This window comes from Carcharhinus amblyrhynchos, chromosome 6, assembly GCF_965287045.1.
Source record: "Carcharhinus amblyrhynchos chromosome 6, sCarAmb.v2.hapA, whole genome shotgun sequence".
Lineage (NCBI taxonomy): Eukaryota > Metazoa > Chordata > Chondrichthyes > Carcharhiniformes > Carcharhinidae > Carcharhinus > Carcharhinus amblyrhynchos.
Genome location: NC_137329.1, coordinates 50,113,895 through 50,133,149, shown reverse-complemented (window position 1 = coordinate 50,133,149; position 19,255 = coordinate 50,113,895). Strand labels below are relative to the sequence as shown.

Sequence of the window (19,255 nt, the reverse complement as noted above, 5' to 3'; positions counted from 1 at the left end):
ATCTGGGATAAAAGCTGACAGATATGATTCAGTGAGTATGATTAAGCCAGGCCATTGCTTGACTAGCCGTGGGAACATCTGCCAATGTTGGCACAAATCCCCAGATGTTAATGAGGAGATCTCTGCAGGGTTGGCTGGGTTTGTACCACTGTCATGTCTGGAACCCTGGCCAATGTCAAGTGGCCATTCTGGTTTCATTCTTAGTGACTTTTGACCGCTTAAAATAAAAACAGAATAGTTTGTTCGGTCACTTCAGAAAGCAATTAATCATATTGTTGTGGAGCTGGAATCACATATAAACCAGACAAACGAGGAGAGTGGATTTCCTTGTCTACAGGCCATCAATCATTAGCTGGGATTTTATGATAATCAGACATTTTATTCTAAATTTATATATCTAATGAAATTAAATTCCCCAGCTGCTGTGGTGGGATTTGAACTCAAGAGTCCAGATTACTAGTTGCAGTAAAATAACCATTATACTACAGAGAAGCTGATGACATGAAAAATACGAGAGGGATTTCTCCCCATACAGTGCCAACACACAGGTGATCCATTCACACACACGTGATAGATATTTTATGTTAGTCTTGTCCTGCAGAGTTGGGCAGCCAAGATGGCTGCTCGATCCATACCTGCTTCTTCCGTGATTCCACCACATCCTCGCCATCAGACTGATCCTGGTCATTGTCATCCTGGAAGAAAACAGCAATCTTGTAAACAAGGAGACCCCAATCAGATCCCTTTTCCCCCACCCATGAGCTGATTTGCTGAGGCAATGTCTGCTCACTCCAGTTTCTGAGAGGTGTGAGCAATAAAGTGAAAGAGTTCAATGGCTGACTTAGTTAAATTATTTTCATTCGAAACTGGCAGCAATATTCAGTGAGAAAGTCTGAGATAACAGTTCTGTAGAAGCCTCATACGGACTTGAAACGTTAACTCTGTTTCTCTCTCCACAGACGCTGTCAGGCCTGCTAAGTTATTCAGCATTTTCTACTTTCATTTCTGCAATAATACTGTTGGAATCTGTATAATGGTAAAAGAGATTTCTGTGAAAAAAGGGGATGTTTGTGCCTTGATTAATTTACAGCATAAAAACAGGCCGTTTGGCCCATTAATCTTCTTTGGCATTTATGTGCTACATGAGCCACCCTCCACTCCATTTTCTCTCAGCATAACAGCACACTCTTCAATTACTTATTCCTTCATTTGCCTCACCTTAAATATATCTATCTTATTTGTCTCAACTACCCCATGTTGTAGCAAGTTCCACATCCTTACCACTCAGAGTGAAAAATTTTCTCCTGAATTCCTTCTGGATCTGTTCGTGACTATCCTATAATTATGACCTCTAGTTTTGATGTTCACCACAAGTAGAAATGTATTCTCCAATTCCAGCCTATCGAACCCTTTCATTATCTTAAAGGCCTTTACTGGACCCTTCTCTCAGCTTTCCCAAACTGTTCTGTCTGTCCTGATTGTTATAGATGCAGATCATCCTTGTGAATATTTTTTGTCCCTTCTCTAAAGCTTGTATATCCTTTTTATAATACGGAGGTCAGAACTGTGGGCTGTGGTCCAACAAAAGATTAACAGATCTAGACGCAATTTCCCTGCTTTTCAATTCTCTACTCCCTAGAAATAAGCCCCTTTAGATGTATAATTTTCCATCAGGAACAGGTTACAAATACTGATAAACAGCCTGTAAATGTGTGGAGTTGCTCCTGAACATTGGGAGGGTTGATGGCAGAAGTAAAAAACTACAAATCGAAAAAACCAGAAGGGGTATAGAATCATAAATCCCTAAAGTGCAGAAGGATGACATTCAGCCCATCAAGTCTGCACCAACCACAGTCCCACCCAGGCCCTATCCCCATAACCTCATTACCTCATGCATTTACCCTAGCTGGTCCCCCTGTCACTAAGGAGCAATTTAGCAAGGCCACTCCACCTAAACTGCATATCTTTGGACGGTGGGAAGAAAACGGAGCACCTGGAGGAAACCCACACAGACACAGGGAGAATGCATGAACCCCGCATGGCCTGTAACCCAAACCGGGAATTGAACCTGGATCCCTGACACCGTGAGGCAGCACTGCTGACCACTGTGCCATCCAACTCAAACATATCACATTGCTGCCAGGCCAGTGAGAGTAAAATCAAGCCTACAATTTCTTTCAGCTTGGACTATGTACAGCGATTATAATTCAGGAATGAGCAAAAACTGCAACATGTGTGCACTTTCCAATGTTCATCATATTTGAAATACATTTTTTTCCCTCTCACACAAAGGCAGTAATTATCTTATTAAAAGATAAACTTTAGACAAACATCGCCTGAATAAAACTTCCTTCAAATAGTTTTGAAAAATTAGCTAAAGAAATTGAAGAGAAGTATTTCACCTCGTCAGCGTACTTACTGCTATAGATGCATTGTGGGCAATAGAAAAGCATGAGCGCTCAGACTGTCAAGCCTGCCTTCAGCTGGATAATTACAGCATGTGACAGAAAATGCTAAAATCCAAGGACAGGCCCTTGGGAGGGGCTGAGGTTTTCAGGTAAAGACAAACCGAAAATAAAATGGATAATTAGCATTTATGAAGGAACTCAGCAAGGCCTCAGGGAATTTCAAAATGGTTTACAACCAGCAAATTACTTTTGAAGAGATCCTTGTTGTTGCACAGGTGAATGTAACAATTATAGATTGCATGAGTAAATTGCATGAATAGGAAGTAAATGAAACAATGACTGATCTTTGGAGACTTTTCTCTGTGGAGCGTAGGAGGCTGAGGGGTGACTTTATAATACTTAAATAATTAATAATTAAAATAATGAAGGGCATAGACAAGGTAGATAGTCAATACCTTTTCCCAAAGGTAGAGGAGTCTAAAACTAGGGGGCATAGGTTTAAGGTGAGAGGGGAGAGATACAAAAGTGTCCAGAGGGACAATCTTTTCACACAGAGGATTGTGAGTGTCTGGAACAAGCTGCCAGAGGTAGTAGTAGAGGCGGGGTACAATTTTATCTTTTAAAAAACATTTAGATAGTTACATGAGTAAAATGGGTATCGAGGAATATGGGCAAGATGGGTATAGAGGGATATGGGCCAAATGTGGGCAATTGGGATTAGCTTAGAGGTTTTAAACAAAAAGGGTGGCATTGACAAGTTAGGCCGAAGGGCCTGTTTCCACGCAGTAAACCTCTATGACTCTAGATCAGTTGAAGGAGAAATATTACCCAGGACACCAGAAATAGTGTGATTGAAGTTTTTACCTCCACATCAGCACACAGACAAAACAATCATTTAACATCTCATCCACAATATGATAACACACAGTCCCTCAGTGTTGGACTAAATAGGTTCTCAAACCCATTACCTTCTGGTTCAAAACTGGCTATGTTATCAGCTTTGGCATTTTGATCTAATAGGTCCAAAAAATTGGCTAAAATTAACCATGCCTTTTGAAATTTGTCATTTTAATTTTTTTTGTTCAAAATCTTGCTTTAGATCTTTGAAGTTTCAATTAATGTTTGACTGATTCATTGGGTTCATCTTTATTTTCCTTTCCTAATGGCAGGTCCTCCTGAATGTTATTTCAGGATTAGCCGTTTTCCCCTCAGTGTTTTGAGTTGCTCATCGGTAGTTCTGTAGCTGCTTAGCTTACTCTTGATATGTCCATTGCTGGCTCTAAAGTCCTGAAACTCTCAAATATTTCTGAACTCTTAACAAGGTTGTTTGGCAATACAGAAGTTGCATATTGTTGAAAAAACAAGAACAGAGAACATAGAACAGTACAGGCCCTTCGGCCCTCGATGTTGTGCCGAGCTTTGTCCGAAACCAAGATCAAGCTATTCCACTCCCTATCATTCTGGTGTGCTCCATGTGTCTATCCACTAACCGCTTGAAATTTCGTAAAGTGTCCCTCTCCACTATCACAGCAGGTAGTGCATTCCACACCTCAACCACTCTCTGCATAAAGAATCTACCTCGGACATCCCTCCTGAATCTCCTACCATGAACCTAATGGTTATCCCCCTAGGAACAGCTACATTCACCAGGGAAATAGTCTCTGAACGTCCGCTGCATCAACTCCCCTCATCATCTTATAAACCTCTATTAAGTCGCCTCTCATCCTCCTCCACTCTAAAGGGAAAAGCGCTAGCTCCCTCAACCTTTCCTCATAAGACCTATCCTCCAAACCGGGCAGCACCATGGTAAATCTCCTCTGCACTCTCTCCGATGCTTCCACATCCTTCTTATATGAGGTGACTAGAACTGCACACAATATTCCAAATGTGGTCTCACCAAGGTTCCCGTACAGTCGCACCATAACCCCACAGCTCTTAAATTCAAACCACCTGTTAATAATTGCAAACACGCTATCAGCCTTCTTCACAGCTCGAACCACTTGAGTTGCAAACTTCAGAGATCTGTGGAAAAGAACTCCAAGATCTCTCTGTTCCTCCACTTTGCTCAGAACCCTGCCATTAACTTTGTAATCCGCATTCAAATTTATCCTACCAAAATGAATCACCTCGCACTTATCAGAATTAAACTCCATCTGCCACTTTTTGGCCCAGCTCTGCATCCTATTAATGTCTCTTTGCAGCCTACAACAGCCCTCCATCTCATCCACTACTCCTTTAATCTTGGTGTCATCAGCAAATTTACTGACTCACCCTTCAGCCCCCTCTTCCAAGTCATTGATAAAAATCACAAATAGCAGAGGACTCGGCACTGATCCCTGTGGTACACCGCTGGTAACTGGTCTCCAGTCTGAAAATTTTCCATCTACCACCATCCTCTGCCTTCTATGAGAACATAAGAACATAAGAAATAGGAGCAGGAGTAGGCCAACTAGCCCTTCGAGCCTGCCCCGCCATTCAATAAGATCATGGCTGATCTGTCGTGGCTCAGTTCCACATTCCCACCCTCTCCCCATAACCCTTAATCCCCTCTCTCTTCAAAAACCCATCAACCCGCGTCTTAAAAATATTTAGCGAGGCAGCCTCCACCACTTCAACGGGCAAAGAATTCCACAGATTCACCACCCTTTGAGTGAAGAAGTTCCTCCTCAACTCTGTTCTAAACCGCCCCCCCTTTATCTTGAGGCTATGCCCCCTAGTCCTACTGTCCTTTCTCAGCGGGAGGAGTCTCTCCACCTCTATCCTATCCATCCCATTCATCATCTTATACGTCTCAATGAGATCTCCCCTCATTCTTCTGAACTCTAACGAGTACAAGCCTAATCTATTCAGCCTCTCCTCATAGCTCAACCCCCTCAACTCCGGCATCAGCCTAGTAAACCTCCTCTGCACTCCCTCCAAGGCCAAAATATCCTTGCGTAAGTATGGCGCCCAAAACTGCACACAGTACTCCAGCTGCGGCCTCACCAATGCCTTATACAGCCGCAGCAAGACCTCCCTACTTTTATATTCAATACCCCTCGCGATGAAGGCCAGCAACCAATTACTTATCCAATCGGCCAAATTTCCCTCTATCCCACACCTCTTTCTTCATGAGCCTACCGTGGGGAACCTTATCAAACGCCTTACTAAAAGCCATGTACATGACAGCAACTGCTCTACCTTCATCTACACACTTAGTTACCTCCTCAAAGAATTCAAATTTGTAAGGCAAGATTTACCCTTCATAAATCCGTGCTGGCTATCCCAGATTAAGCTACATCTTTCCAAATGGTCATAAATCCTGTCCCTCAGGAGCTTTTCCATTAACTTACCAACCACCGAAGTAAGACTAACCAGCCTATAATTACCAGGGTCTTTCCTACTTCCTTTCTTGGACAGAGGAACAACATTTGTCACTCTCCAGTCCTCAAATCTCAGATCTTTGACACAAAGATCAAAGCCAAAGCCTCTACAATCTCATCCCTTACCTCCCAAAGAATCCTAGGATATACCCCATCTGGCCCAGGGGACTTATCGACCCTCAGGTTTTTCAAAATTGCTAATACATCTTCCCTCAGAATATCTACCTCCTCCATCCTACCAGCCTGTATCAAATTCTCATCCTCAAAAACATGGTCCCTCTCCTTGGTAAACACTGAAGAAAAGTATTCATTCATTGCCTCTTCTATCTTTTCTGACTGCATGCACAAGTTCCCACTACTATCCTTGACCGACTCTAACCTCACCCTGGTCATTCTTTTATTTCTCACCTGAGTAAAATGGGCTTTTCCTTGACCCAACTCACTAAGGACTTCTCAGTGTCCCCTCCTAGATCTCCTAAGCCCTTTTTTTAGCTCATTCCTTGCAACCTTGGAATCCACAAGCGACCAAACTGAACCTTGTTTTCTCATCCTTACATACACTTCCTTTTCTCTCTTGACAAGACATTCAACCTCTTTTGTGAACCATCCCTCACTCAACCATTTCCTCCCTGCCTGACGGGGACATAACTATCAAGGATACACAGTATTTGTTCCTTGAACAAGCTCCACTTTTCATCTGTACATAAGAACATAAGAAATAGGAGCAGGAATAGGCCATCTAGCCCTTCGAGCCTGCCCCACCATTCAATAAGATCATGGCTGATCTGTTGTGGCTCAGTTCCACTTTCCCGCCCTCTCCCCATAACCCTTAATCCCCTCTCTTATCAAGAACCCATCAACCCGCTTCTTAAAAATATTTAGTGAGGCAGCCTCCACCACTTCAACGGGCAGAGAATTCCAGAGATTCACCACCCTTTGAGTGAAGAAGTTCCTCCTCAACTCCGTTCTAAACCGCCTCCCCTTTATCTTGAGGCTGTGCCCCCTAGTCCTACTGTCTTTTTTGAGCGGGAAGAGTCTCTCCACCTCTATCCTATCCATCCCATTCATCATCTTATACGTCTCAATGAGATCTCCCCTCATTCTTCTAAACTCTAATTTGTGCCTTTCCGTAACGGTTTCTGTTCCCATCTTATGCTCCCTAATTCTTGCCTAATCGCATCATAATTACCCCTTCCCCAATTATAAACCTTGCCCTGCCATATGGTCCTATCCCTCTCCATTGCAATAGCGAACGATACCGAATTGTGGTCACTATCTCCAAAGTGCTCTCCCACAAACAGATCTAACACTTGGCCCGGTTCATTATCCAGTACCAAGTTCAATGTGGCCCCATCTCTTCTCGACCTATCCACATATTGGGTCAGGAAACTCTCCTGCACACACTGTATAGAACTGCCCCATCCGAACTATTTGACTTATAAAGTTTCTAATCAATATTTCGAAAGTTAAAGTCACCCATAATAACTACCCTGTGACCTCCACACCTGTCCATAATCTGCTCTGCCATTTCCTCCTCCACATCTCTATTACTATTTGGGGGCCTATTGAAAACTCCTAACAACGTGACCGCTCCTTTCCTATTTCTAACTTCAGCCCATATTACCTCAGTAGGCAGATCCGCCTCAAAATACCTTTCAGTAGCCATTAAACTATCCTTGATTAACAATGCTCCACCTCTTTTACCACCTTCCCTACTCTTACTGAAACATCTATACCCCGGAATTTCCAACCACCATTCCTGTTCCTTTTCTAACCATATCTCCGTAATAGCCACAACATCGTAGTCCCAAGTACCAATCCACGCTCCAAGTTCACCTACTTACTCCAGATGCTCCTTGCATTGAAGCAGACAACACTTCAACCCACTATCCTGTCTGCCGGTATACTCCAGTCACCTTGATACTCTCCTCAGTATCTCACTACACGCACACTGGCTTCTGATTACAGCTCGTTTTCCCATCCCCCTGACAAATTAGTTTGAACCCCCTCCCAAAGAGATATATGATAGCTGTTTGTCTTGTCTCATCAGGACACATGGGGAATGGGCTGGCCTGGTGGCACAGTGGTTAGCACTGCTGCCTCACAGCACCAAGGACCCAGGTTCAATTCCTGGCTTGGGCCATTATCCGTATGGAGTTTGCACATTCTCCCCGTGCCTGTGAGAGTTTCTTCCAGGTGCTCCAGTTTCCTCCCACAGCCCAAATGTGTAGGTTAGGTGGACTGGCCATGCTAAATTGCCCCTTAATGTCAAGGGGGCTAGTTAGGGTAAATGCATGAGGTAATGAGGCTAGGGCCTGGGTGGGATTGTGGTAGGTGCTTAGTCGATGGGCCGAATGGCCTCCTTCTGTACCGTAGAATTCTATGACACGAGAAACATGTCTTTAATGGAATGACACCTAACCTCCAACCCTTGCATATTTTCCTTAAGTGGATGATTAATTTCCAATGTTTCAATCCAAAGGTGCATGTAATCATTTCCTCACATTCTCAATGGGCTCCATCTTGTGCTCAAATTTACGTTTAAAATGGAGCAGTTAAATTAACTCCCTTTCCTTGGCATACTAGTTGAGGGATCTGCCAGGGACTACACCATCCTTTGGTGTGACTGCCGCACTCTCCGGCGTGACTACACCATCCTTGCATTGACAAGATATATGTGGAAACTAGGGGCACTGCTTTAAAATTAGAACTAAGGGCACTGCTGTAAAATTAGAACTAAGGGCACTGCTGTAAAATTAGAACTAAGGGCACTGCTGTAAAATTAGAACTAAGGGCACTGCTGTAAAATTAGGGGTCACCTTATATGACAGAGCTGAGGACAACATTTCTCTCTGTGAAGGCAGGGTAACTGAATATTTTTAGAACAGAGGTAGATAGATTTTTTGCTAAGCAATGGAATCAAATCAAAGGTTATTGTGGTAGATGGGAATGTGGAACTCAATGCAAACAGGTCAGCCATGAACTTAATGAATGGTGGAGCAGGCTCAAGGGGTCAAATGGCTTACTTCTGTTTGTATTTTCTATGTTTTGTACGTATAGTAGTGTGTACTATCTATAAAATGCACTGCTCCTACTCATCAAGGCTCCTTCAATAGCACCTTCCAAAACTGTGACCTCTACGACATAGAAGTACAAGAGCAGAGATGCCCTAATACACGGTCCCAGACATAAACCACAGCCAGTGTATCAAAAATCAGGATCCAGAGAAAAGCATAGGAGCACCACTATCTGCAAGCTCCCCTCCATGGCACACACCATCCTGACTTGGAAATATGCTGCAATTCCTTCACAGTCGCTGGGTCAAAAACCTGTAGCTCCTTCCCTAACAGCATTGTGGGTGTTCCTACAACACATGTACTGCAGCGTTCAAGAAGGCAGCTCACCACCACCTTCTTGAGGGAAGTTAGGGATGGGCCATAAATGTGATGCTCACATCCCATGAACAAATAAATGAAAAAGGTTAAATCTGCTTCCCTGAGTAATGGCTCTGATATGGAGATGCCGGCATTGGATTGGGGTAAACACAGTAAGAAGTCTCACAAAACCAGGTTAAAGTCCAACAGGTTTATTTGGTAGCAAAAGTCACGGGCTTGCGAAACGCTGCCCCTTTGTCAAGTGAGTGTTCTCCCATTCACCTGATGAAGGAGCAGCGCTCCAAAAGCTAGTGGCTTTTGCTAACAAATAAACTGTTGGACTTTAACCTGGTGTTGTGAGACTTCTTATAATGGCTCTGCACCAGCACCAGAGATTGAGTATGTTTGATTTCAGCGTGAAGGATTGCAATAGTTTGTACAGGTTTTATAGAAGAGGGCCGTCAGTGTACCTGAACAGCTTTAAGATTCTTTCAAATACTTACATCTTGTGATATGGAATGCACACCTGTTGATCTTCTTTTCCCCCTGGGTCGTCTCCTGTCCCTGGTGCCTGACTTTCTGAAGGATGAGTCATCCGATTCCTTCTCCTCCTCTTTAGCCTTCTCCAATTCTGAGAGAGAGATCCGGAATTGTGATCAAAGTTTTCAATAACATTACGCAGATGCCACCCTCCCGGAGATACATGGCCAAGTGTCAACACTGAGCCTGTAGCTACCAACTGTTCTGAGACATCACGCATTAACTGGAGACTAACAACAAAACAGCAATAACACACAGTCTCAGAGATAAACTACACCCAGCATGTCAAGGATCAGGAGGGATCCAGAGAAAAACAGCCTCCACTTACTGCTCAAGCTACCCAGAAATAAAGCAGCATCCAGCAATGAATGGCAGAGCCCAGATATAAGGTTCAGCATCCTGAATTGCTGCATAGAGGCTAGGAGTGAACCTCAGGCCAATCCACACACAACTAAACTCAGTAGCCACAGTCAGCATTTAAAGGTAGAGATTTTGGTTCAGATACACGTGCTCAGGTAATCTTTGATGGCTTTGACGGTCTGACTGTGCGCTCAACCTTCATGTGCCAGCTTTCAGAGAAAGTGGCATGGCACAATAGTTAGCATTACTACCTCACAGCACCAGGGACCCGGTTTCAGAGTGAGTGTGTGTGTGTGTGTGTGTGTGTTTGTGATTGTTTTTCTGGTATCCTCCCACAGTCCAAAGATGTGCAGATTAGGTGGACTAACCACGCTAAATTGCTCCTTAGTGTCCATAGATGTGTAGATTAGTGGGATTAGCAAGGTAAATATGTGGGGTTGCAGAGATAGGGCCTGGGTAAAATAGGCTGTCGGAGGGTTGGTGCAAACTCAATGGGCCAGATGGCCTCTTCTGCACTGTAGGTGTTCTATGACTGTCAAATGGGTATTCCACTGTGGAAAAGTCACAGCAGAACCTGATGATATTTCTCAACTGATATCCGACCGCTCAAATTTTCCAGCCTGAGTCACTAGATTGAGGCCGAAAGCAGCCTGGCTCAATTCAGCAGGATTGATGCTGATTATTTTACCTGTATTATTACCTATGCTGAGATCAACATACTTAACTCAGTACTGGTTAGAGACTGGAACTGGATTTTTTTGGTCTGTATGGCACTGAAAAATATTGCTGAGGCATTGGGGAATGAAAATCATTTGTTAAAATTCTTGAAAACACACCTGAGCCCTTAACTGAACGTTATTATGGAACATCAGATGCCTCTTAGTTTTTATTCAATAACATACTGCATCGGAGATTCAGAAATATTATACATGGACTCTGGATAAAACTGTCCGGATCAGCTAAAGGACCTTCTCTTTGTTCAGGCTGTGTGTTCACAATCTGAAGATGATATTTAAAAAGTAAAACAATTTTTTTTTTGGGATGTGTATGAAGGCCTTCAGCACCATGAGAAATCTTCAGGAGTTTGAGCCCTCATTTTATGAATGCACCTCTCTTTCTGAGGGTGCTGAATCCCACTGAGGTAATGTTCCAAATGCACTGAGCACTAATCAATACTTTACCTAAGCGGTCATTCTTCATATGTCTGTAGACTATTTAGTTATAGAGAACATCAGGTGTTAAGCCATCTGTTGGAATACGCATAAAGAGGGAATTCCGAGCAGGGACTGCATTTGACTACTAGGACTGTATTCGGCCACAAGGACCGTGTTTGGCAGTATAAGCAAAGGGGAACCATAAACGAATGTCTATAATACCCCCACTGATAACATGGATGAGATCAATCAACAACACAAACCACCTCAGGGACCTTCCTTGTTGGGAAGGTTGGGACCACACTAGATTTGCCTTGACTCACTGTGCCATCAAGGCTGGTTTCTCTCCACTGCTCTGAAATGTATGGCAATGACAAACTGATGAAGGGTTAACACTGCTGCCTCACAGTGCTAGGGACCTAGGTTCAATTCTGGCTCAGGTGATTGTGTAGAGTTTGCACGTTCTCCCCGTGTCTGCGCGAGTTTCGTCCAGATGCTCCGGTTTTCCCCACATTTCAAAGACGTAAAAGTTAGGTTGATTGGCCATGCAAAATTGCCCCTTAGTATCAGGGGACCTAGCCAGATAAATATGTGGGGTTATGGGGATAGGGGATGGGTGGGATTGTTGTTGGTGCAGGCTCGACGGGCCAAGTGGCCTCCTTTTGCACTGTAGGGATTCTATGATTCTTCTATGAAGTACTAAGTTTTGGACAGGCATGAAGCAGCTAAGGAGCACACCCTGCACTTGAGAGATTTGGAGATACCTTTGTTGTCCAGTGGCTGTACAGCATTTTGGTAGGTGCAACCAGGAACATTCAATCGACTGGAATCAGTGGAGGAGGAAGTAAGGCCCAGCAGGTCTGCTTTCTGTAGGTTGGCTAATCTTGATCGCCAGTTCTTTTCCTGTATCGGGCAAGAACACAGTGGGTAACTTTGTGATTAAACATTTGGAACTTGGCTTATATTTAAGAACACTAAAGGCAGAGACTATGGGTCAGAGCTAATGAATAAGTGAAAGGGAAAATAAGTGAACTTGGAAAATAAAGTCAGTGCACTTATGGCAAGAGATGAGTGGCGAAGATCAACAGAGATTTGATTCAAGCTGTAGCAACAAAAATGGAATTAAATAGTTTCTTGTAATAAAAAGTTGTAACATTTCCATTGTAAAACTTGTCTGAATTAAAGCTATGTGAATTCAACCCCTCGTTTGTTTTGAACTCTTCTGAAAAAGCATAGCAAGATGAGTGGGCCATTGCAGCCCTCTTAAATGTTCCCTCAGATCACGGCCGATCTGTACCTGAACTCTACCTGCCTTTGATCCCACAACTTGACACTTTTACCTCAAAAATTATCAATACGCTTTGGGAAAGTTGCAGAGGAGATGAAGTTAGAATTACACGAAGGGTGTCAGAGACGAAGGTCTATAGAAATGGTTTTGAAAAGTACCACATGGTCGGTTGTTGCATAAAGTTAAATCTCACGGGATCCAGGGTGAGGTATCTAAATGAATACAAAATTGGCTTCTTGACAGAAGCCAGAGGGTGGTTGTAGAGAGTTGTTTTTCAAACTGAAGGCCTGTGACCAGCAGTGTGCCTCAGGGATCAGTGCTGGGCTCACTGTTATTTGTCATTTATATTAATGATTTGGATGAGAATATAGGGGGCATGGTTAGTAAGTTTGCAGATGACACCAAGATTGGTGGCATAGTGGACAGTGAAGAAAGTTATTGGGCCAGTGAGCTGATGAAGGAAGATGGAGTTTAATGTAGACAAATGCGAGGTAATGCATTTTGGTAGATTGAATCCGGGCAGGACTTATTCAGTTAATGATAGGGCACTGGGGTGAGTTACAGAACAAAGAGATCTAGGAGTACATGTTCATAGCTCCTTGAAAGCGGAGTCACAGGTGGACAGAGTGCTTCGGCATGCTTGGTTTCATCAGTCAGAACACTGAATACAAGAGTTGGGATGTCTTGTTGAAGTTGTACAAGACATTGGTAAGGCCACACTTGGAATACTGTGTGCAATTCTGGTCACCCTATTAATAGGATACTATTTAATAGGATACTATTAAACTGGAAAACGTGCAGAAAAGATTTACTAGGATGCTACCAGCACTGATGGATTAAGTGATAAGGATAGGCTGAATAGACTGGGACTTTTTTCTCTGGAGCGTAGGAGGATGAGGGGTGACCTTATAGTGGTCTATAAAATAATGAGAGTACAGACAACGTAGATAGTCAATATCTTTTCCCAAAGGTAGGGAGTCCAAAACTATAGGGCATAGGTTTAAGATGAGAGGGGAGAGATACAAAAGTGTCCAGAGAAGCAATTTTTTCACACAGAGGATGGTGAATGTCTGGAACAAGCTGCCAGAGGTAGTAGTACAGGTGGGTACAATTTTGTCTTTTAAAAAGCATTTAGATGGTTACATGGGTACAATGGGTATAAAGGGATATGGGACAAATGCGGGCAATTGGGATTAGGAGTTTTTTTAAAAAAAGAGAAGCATGGACAAGTTGGGCCAAAGGGCCTGTTTCCATGCTGTAAACCTCTATGACTCTATAGGAAAAGTAAGGTACAAAATCAAATAGGAGAAAGAGAGTAGGAATTAAGTAGAGGCACAGTCACAGGTCAGTGGACAAACATCTTTTCAAAATTACTTCTCCACAGCAAAACCCAGTTATAATCTTAAATCATTACAAAATGAATGCTTAACACCTTTGACGTGAAACATTCCGAGGTGCTTCATAGCAGGATTATGAAACAATGTTTCACACCAGGATGCATAAGAAGATATTAAAATACGTGAAAGGCAAATTTTAAGGAATGGCTTATGAAGAAAATAGAGGCCGAGAGACTTAGGTTGGTATTCCTGACCTGGGGTAACTGGAAGTATGGTTAACAAGGGTGGGACAATTAAAATCAGGGATACCCAAAGAGCCAGAATTGGAGAGGTGTAAATAACTCAGAGCATTGTGGGACTGGAAGAGAATGCAGAGATAGGGAAGGGTGAGGGCACAGAGGGGTCTGAAAACAAGGATGAGAATTTGAAAACTGAGGCATTTCCAGACCAGAAACTAATGTAGGTTAGTGGACATGGGGATGGCAGGGCTCAAAGTGAGAAGGTGGGAAGCTGGTTAAAACAGCATAGCGAAATCCACAGGTAGCAAAGGCACTGTTAACAGTTTTGGGAGAATTATAGTAAAATATGCGTGTATTCAGCCACTCGGTTTACCTCATCTTGACTGGTCTTGCTGTATTTGTATTTTGACGCCACGTCTTTAGCTTCTGCTTCCTTCTCTTCCTTTTCTTTGCCTTTCTCCTGTTCTGGAACTTTCTGCTCCCGCTTCAATCCAATCGTTTTCTCCGCCTCCTGTAGGTCAGTCAGCGTGACACCCTGCACCAAAAAATGAAGAACAAAGGCGAGCCACTTGTTAAGGGGCAAGAAGGTATGTACCAAGGAGCACTAGGATACAGTGTGCAAAGCAACATGGTGCACGGTGAGGTGTAGTTGAACATGCACAGTTTCCTGTTTCTGAGGAACGGTTCAGAGAACAAATGAAGACATCAATGAGCAATGAATGATGTCTATGTTGTCATCCACATTTTTGTATTCAATCTGTAAAGCACAGATTCCATATCTTTTTAGTAGATAAATGGGCTTCAATTTTCAAGTTCCTGTTTATGGCAAGCAAATTCTACGTTCAATATTCCTGGAGTGCAACTGACTATCAGGACAGGTGAGAATGGTGCAAAGGCAAATGGAAGCTTGAAGCAATGTCAAAACTGAAGCAGAACTCTTTTGTGCTCACCTGCGTGGATCTGCGAGACTGGCGAGCATGTCGTGAGCGTGCCTTTCTCTGTGCCTCAGCTTCCTCGTCACGGACCGGGGTGAGGTAGGATCTGGAAACAATGAAACATGGCGGAACAAACTCATTCTCAAGACAGCGAGTGGGAGAGACAATAATGCTTGGTTCACAAGGACAACATTATTAGCCAGGGGAAAGGAGCCTTAAGTTTGAGATTTCCATTCTTCATGTAACTTTGCCTCCCCCATCCATTTTACTGCTCCTGCACCTCCCACCCCTACCCCCAACATAGTCCAAAACTCATGACCTATCCAAATGGATGTTGCTAAACAGTGCAAAAAAGGTGTGGCACTCTCATTAAAACAAACTTTATACTGCAATGAAAGATAAAGGGGGTAGTTTCCATCTTCGCTAAATGGGTGGTAATTGAAAATGTTTGTCTTTCAATGGGATGGAACATGATCAGTCCCATAAATGTCTGGTAATCAAACAGGCAAATTTTCCCTCAGGTCATAAATATCTCAGACCGTCACTTCAAAGATTGTATAATTAAAACAGACTTTTTTTCCTCTTGGACATTTGGCTTCCAAGTCAGTTTAATAAAATTAATTCTTGCGATCTGGGCATTTCTTACCATCCCCAGTTGATTTGAGAGAGTTAGTGTGGGTCTTCTTTTTGAACTGAGGTGCTTAATCATTATGCTGGGAGAAAAGGAGTTGAGTGACATCAATAATAAGAGAACAATGATAATTAAGTCTTGATAAGGAGAACAATTGGATTGAGAAATAGAGCAGAGTCTTGAGCAACCTCTGAATTAGTGAGTGGAGGTGGGGCAAGGCGCCAAGTAAAGGGCACCTAATGGGGTCAGAATGCAAATATGATAGCAACTTGATTAGAAGTGCCTGGTGTCAGCTCTGGAGATGTAAATGACTCACCAAAGTGTTAGGGAGCAGATGAAAGAAAAAAGTGTGACATTCTCATAAAAAAAAGCTTTGTACTGCAGTGAAAGATAAAGGGGGGTAGTTTCCATCTTCACTAACTGAGTGGTAATTGAAAATGTTTGTCTTTCAATGGGATGAAATGTGATCGGTTCCATAAATGCCTGGTAATCATACGGGCAAATTTCCCCACAGGTCATAAATATGAGGAGCTCCTCTGTACAGTTATCTCAGTAAAAAGTCTGACAACACCAGGTTTAAGTCCAACCGATTTATTTGATAGTAAACTCACAAGCTTTCGGGGTTTGTCCCTTCATCAGGTGAATGGAGAGTTATCTCAGACCATCATTTCAAAGATTGCACATTTAAAATAGTCCTTTTTATTCTCTTGGACATTCGAATTCCAATAGCACATTTTAATAAATAAAGCATAGTTCTGCAGGCACCATCCAATGTGATTCCAACCAATTTAATGTAAAGATAATTTTTTGTTGGGAGTTATGAGGAATTGGATGGAGATTGGGTAATCTCCTGCTCGGTAGGAGTCAGAATGATACCACACTTCACTCTTACAAGGATTCCACTGGTGATGTAACACTATTATCAATCAAAATCCTTTGTTTCAACAAAACTACAGTTAAGTTAAAGAACAGTGTAGTTAAACAGTGCAAATTAGTTAAACAACTATCAGTGTATATTATAGATATATATCACATACACAAAGTAACCATGCTTGAGCATTTGACTTATTCTCAAGCACATATCACTCTATAATTTGACTTCCAGCACTAACCTGCGTCTCTCGCGATTTTCAGTGCCAGAGGTATTGCCTTGTGTGATAGGATTACTCTCTTTTTCTGCTCCATTTCCAGCTTGGTTTCGAGTCAGGGAGCTGCTGGTATGATGAAACAAAGTAATGACACATGAACGAGTCTTCTGCACCACATACCTTGAGCCACTTAAGGCTCTTGATCACAGTTCCATGACACACATTACTACGAGTGTGATTTGTGCAATATCATTCTTTGGGTAAACTTGACAAAGTATTTATGTCTCGTTTTGAATTAAGGTCCACAGAAAAGTATTAACTGTACATAAGGCTCCAGGTTGTAAATCAGGTTGTTCCAGCCAATTTTGCCTACTGGAAGTGCTGACTGAATTGGATAGATCCTTTACTCACTGCTGTAACTCGTGGTCTCCATTTGGAGCCTCCACTACATTCAACCATCTGCCTCAACAAATCTTATCAACATTTTAAATAATTTTCAAACGGGCATCCACTGTGACTCTGAAAATACAAGATGGCTGCCATTAACCATCTGCACATGTGCAGCAGCCCATGCTATGTACAGGAATCTGGTGATGTTACTCTGCTGTGCCTAACCTGCCAGAAAGCTTTTCTTGATATGGGACAAAATGCTATGGAGACAATTAGGCACGTTGGCCAATGGGCAGGAGCAGGACTCAAGTTCAGTCTTCGTCATAAATTTCAATCAAACGAAGATTTCCTTTGTGAAAAGGCGCTGATGTGCGTGGCCTAAACCAGAGTTCAGGGTGTTTGTGACTGTGGTGCCACCTCCCACCCCACCACCGTAAACAGGTCAGTTGAGGCTTTTAGGTGAACTTCATTCTGGGATAGATGACGTTGAATGCCCAGAGGTGGAGGGAGGCAGAAGCTTCTCCACAAAAAGGATGAGGGGAGGAAGCCATTCCAGTATTCTCACCCTCCTTTCCCTAACTAAGCTGAGAAATAGCGCCACCATGTTTATTTATGGCCGCTGTCGGCAATTGCTCACAACGGAATAAAACACTAGAATGGTGCGTGCACAATGCTGGCAACAAGTGCAACCGACTGAATGACTTCAATGTATCCTCTTTTCGAGTAACAGCTGGAGGGAATTTTGACAGCAAAGTTTACAGCTGCAGAATGATGGAACACCAAGAACTCTACGTAAAATCCAGTATTGAAATCATGGTTGCGATTCTCACATCGTGACCTGTGACTTTTCTGGCTGGTTGGGGTGGGAGATGCATGTCGTCGGCCATGTTCTGGGATTTGCGCAAGCGCCGGGAACACATGCGCATCTCCCAGAGCCAGAGAACAGTCAGAGACTAGACCATGCTAGAAACCAGCGGGAAGACAAGTAAGTAATTTGAGTCTTTTTAAAATACGTTTTAAATGTATTTTAAATGTCATTATTGGGAACTTAACAGTCCCAATTGCAACTCCCACCCCACCTGGAGTACTTCATTCCGGTGGGGTTCAGACTAGATCCCCACATTCGGGGACTTAGTGGGAGACCCCGCCAAATGACGTGGGGGAGGGGGGGGCAACTGGGGGTTCCTCAGGGTCAGGCAGTAGGGAGGTAGTGCCCTCTGAGCATGGGCACTCTGGCAGTACCAGCCTGTGCCCTGGCACTGTCCAAGGGACAAAATGCCCATGCCAGGGGGCACATTGGCCTGCCCATCGGGCATTACCAAGTGGGCCAGGCCAATGGACAATCAGTGGGGGTGGGGGATCCCGCTGCCACTCTGCATGGCAATCAGTCTGGAATGGAAGGGGGAATGGCCTGCCGACTTGGGGGGAGGTTTTCTGCCAGGGTGAGGGAGGGTGGGAGGATCACCATTGCTGGGCAGGGGAGGGGTGGAGGGTTGTACACTGGAGATTGGGGCACTCCAAAGCAGGGTGAGGGGGTCAGTGGGCAGGGTGGGGGAAGGGGGGGGGGTCTGCTGAAGTGAGGTGTTCACCACTGCTGGAGGCAGGATGGGGGCTGGACATCGGGGAACTCCAGGGCAGGGTGGGGAGGGGTCAAGGCTGGCCCAGGAATTGTTGTGGGGGCTGGAAGGGCAGCATTACGGGGGTCCTGGATTGGCCAGTGATCGAGCTGGCCAGAAAACGGGGAGACTGACAGATTGGGGCCACTGCACATGCGCAGAGTTCCAGAACTGTCAGGCTTGGTGCGAATAGGCCCCATCCCCTGAGTTTTTAATGAGATTCACGACTGGGACCTCTGCAGTGCATAGAGTGGGGAGATTTGAATGAGAAGTTGAACTAAGAAAACAGTCATGATCTGGAACAGTTTTCCCACCAATTCAGTGCTTATGGGAGAATCCCCCCCCCAATATTTCACAACAATGAGGAGGACAGTGTAAAAGGTCAGAAGGACACAAGTAAATTGGTGGAATGGGCAGACAAGTGGCAGATGAACATAGTAACACAGGACTTGGAGCAGGGATGGGCCGTTCAACTCTTTGAGTCTGCTCTGCCATTCGGTAAGATCTTGGCTGATCTGACTCTAGTCTCAATT

The 19,255-nt window shown here is 43.8% G+C and overlaps 1 protein-coding gene across 9 annotated transcripts in view; it reads right to left on the bottom strand.

The window, feature by feature from the left end:
• The window catches only part of LOC145343915 (protein phosphatase 1 regulatory subunit 12A-like), a 186,615-nt gene that overhangs the window by 15,254 nt on the left and 152,106 nt on the right, over positions 1-19,255 (bottom strand). For 6 of the 9 annotated variants that reach the window (XM_080190438.1, XM_080190440.1, XM_080190446.1 and 3 more), the window contains 6 exons: positions 16,741-16,842; positions 15,013-15,103; positions 14,436-14,597; positions 11,963-12,101; positions 9,648-9,775; positions 636-695 (listed from right to left, as the gene is read on the bottom strand). In XM_080190438.1, the coding sequence (XP_080046564.1) occupies positions 636-695; positions 9,648-9,775; positions 11,963-12,101; positions 14,436-14,597; positions 15,013-15,103; positions 16,741-16,842 (682 nt within the window). The remainder of the gene's footprint in view (positions 1-635; positions 696-9,647; positions 9,776-11,962; positions 12,102-14,435; positions 14,598-15,012; positions 15,104-16,740; positions 16,843-19,255) is intronic. The other 3 variants (XM_080190439.1, XM_080190444.1, XR_013886820.1) reach the window with 2 other exon arrangements.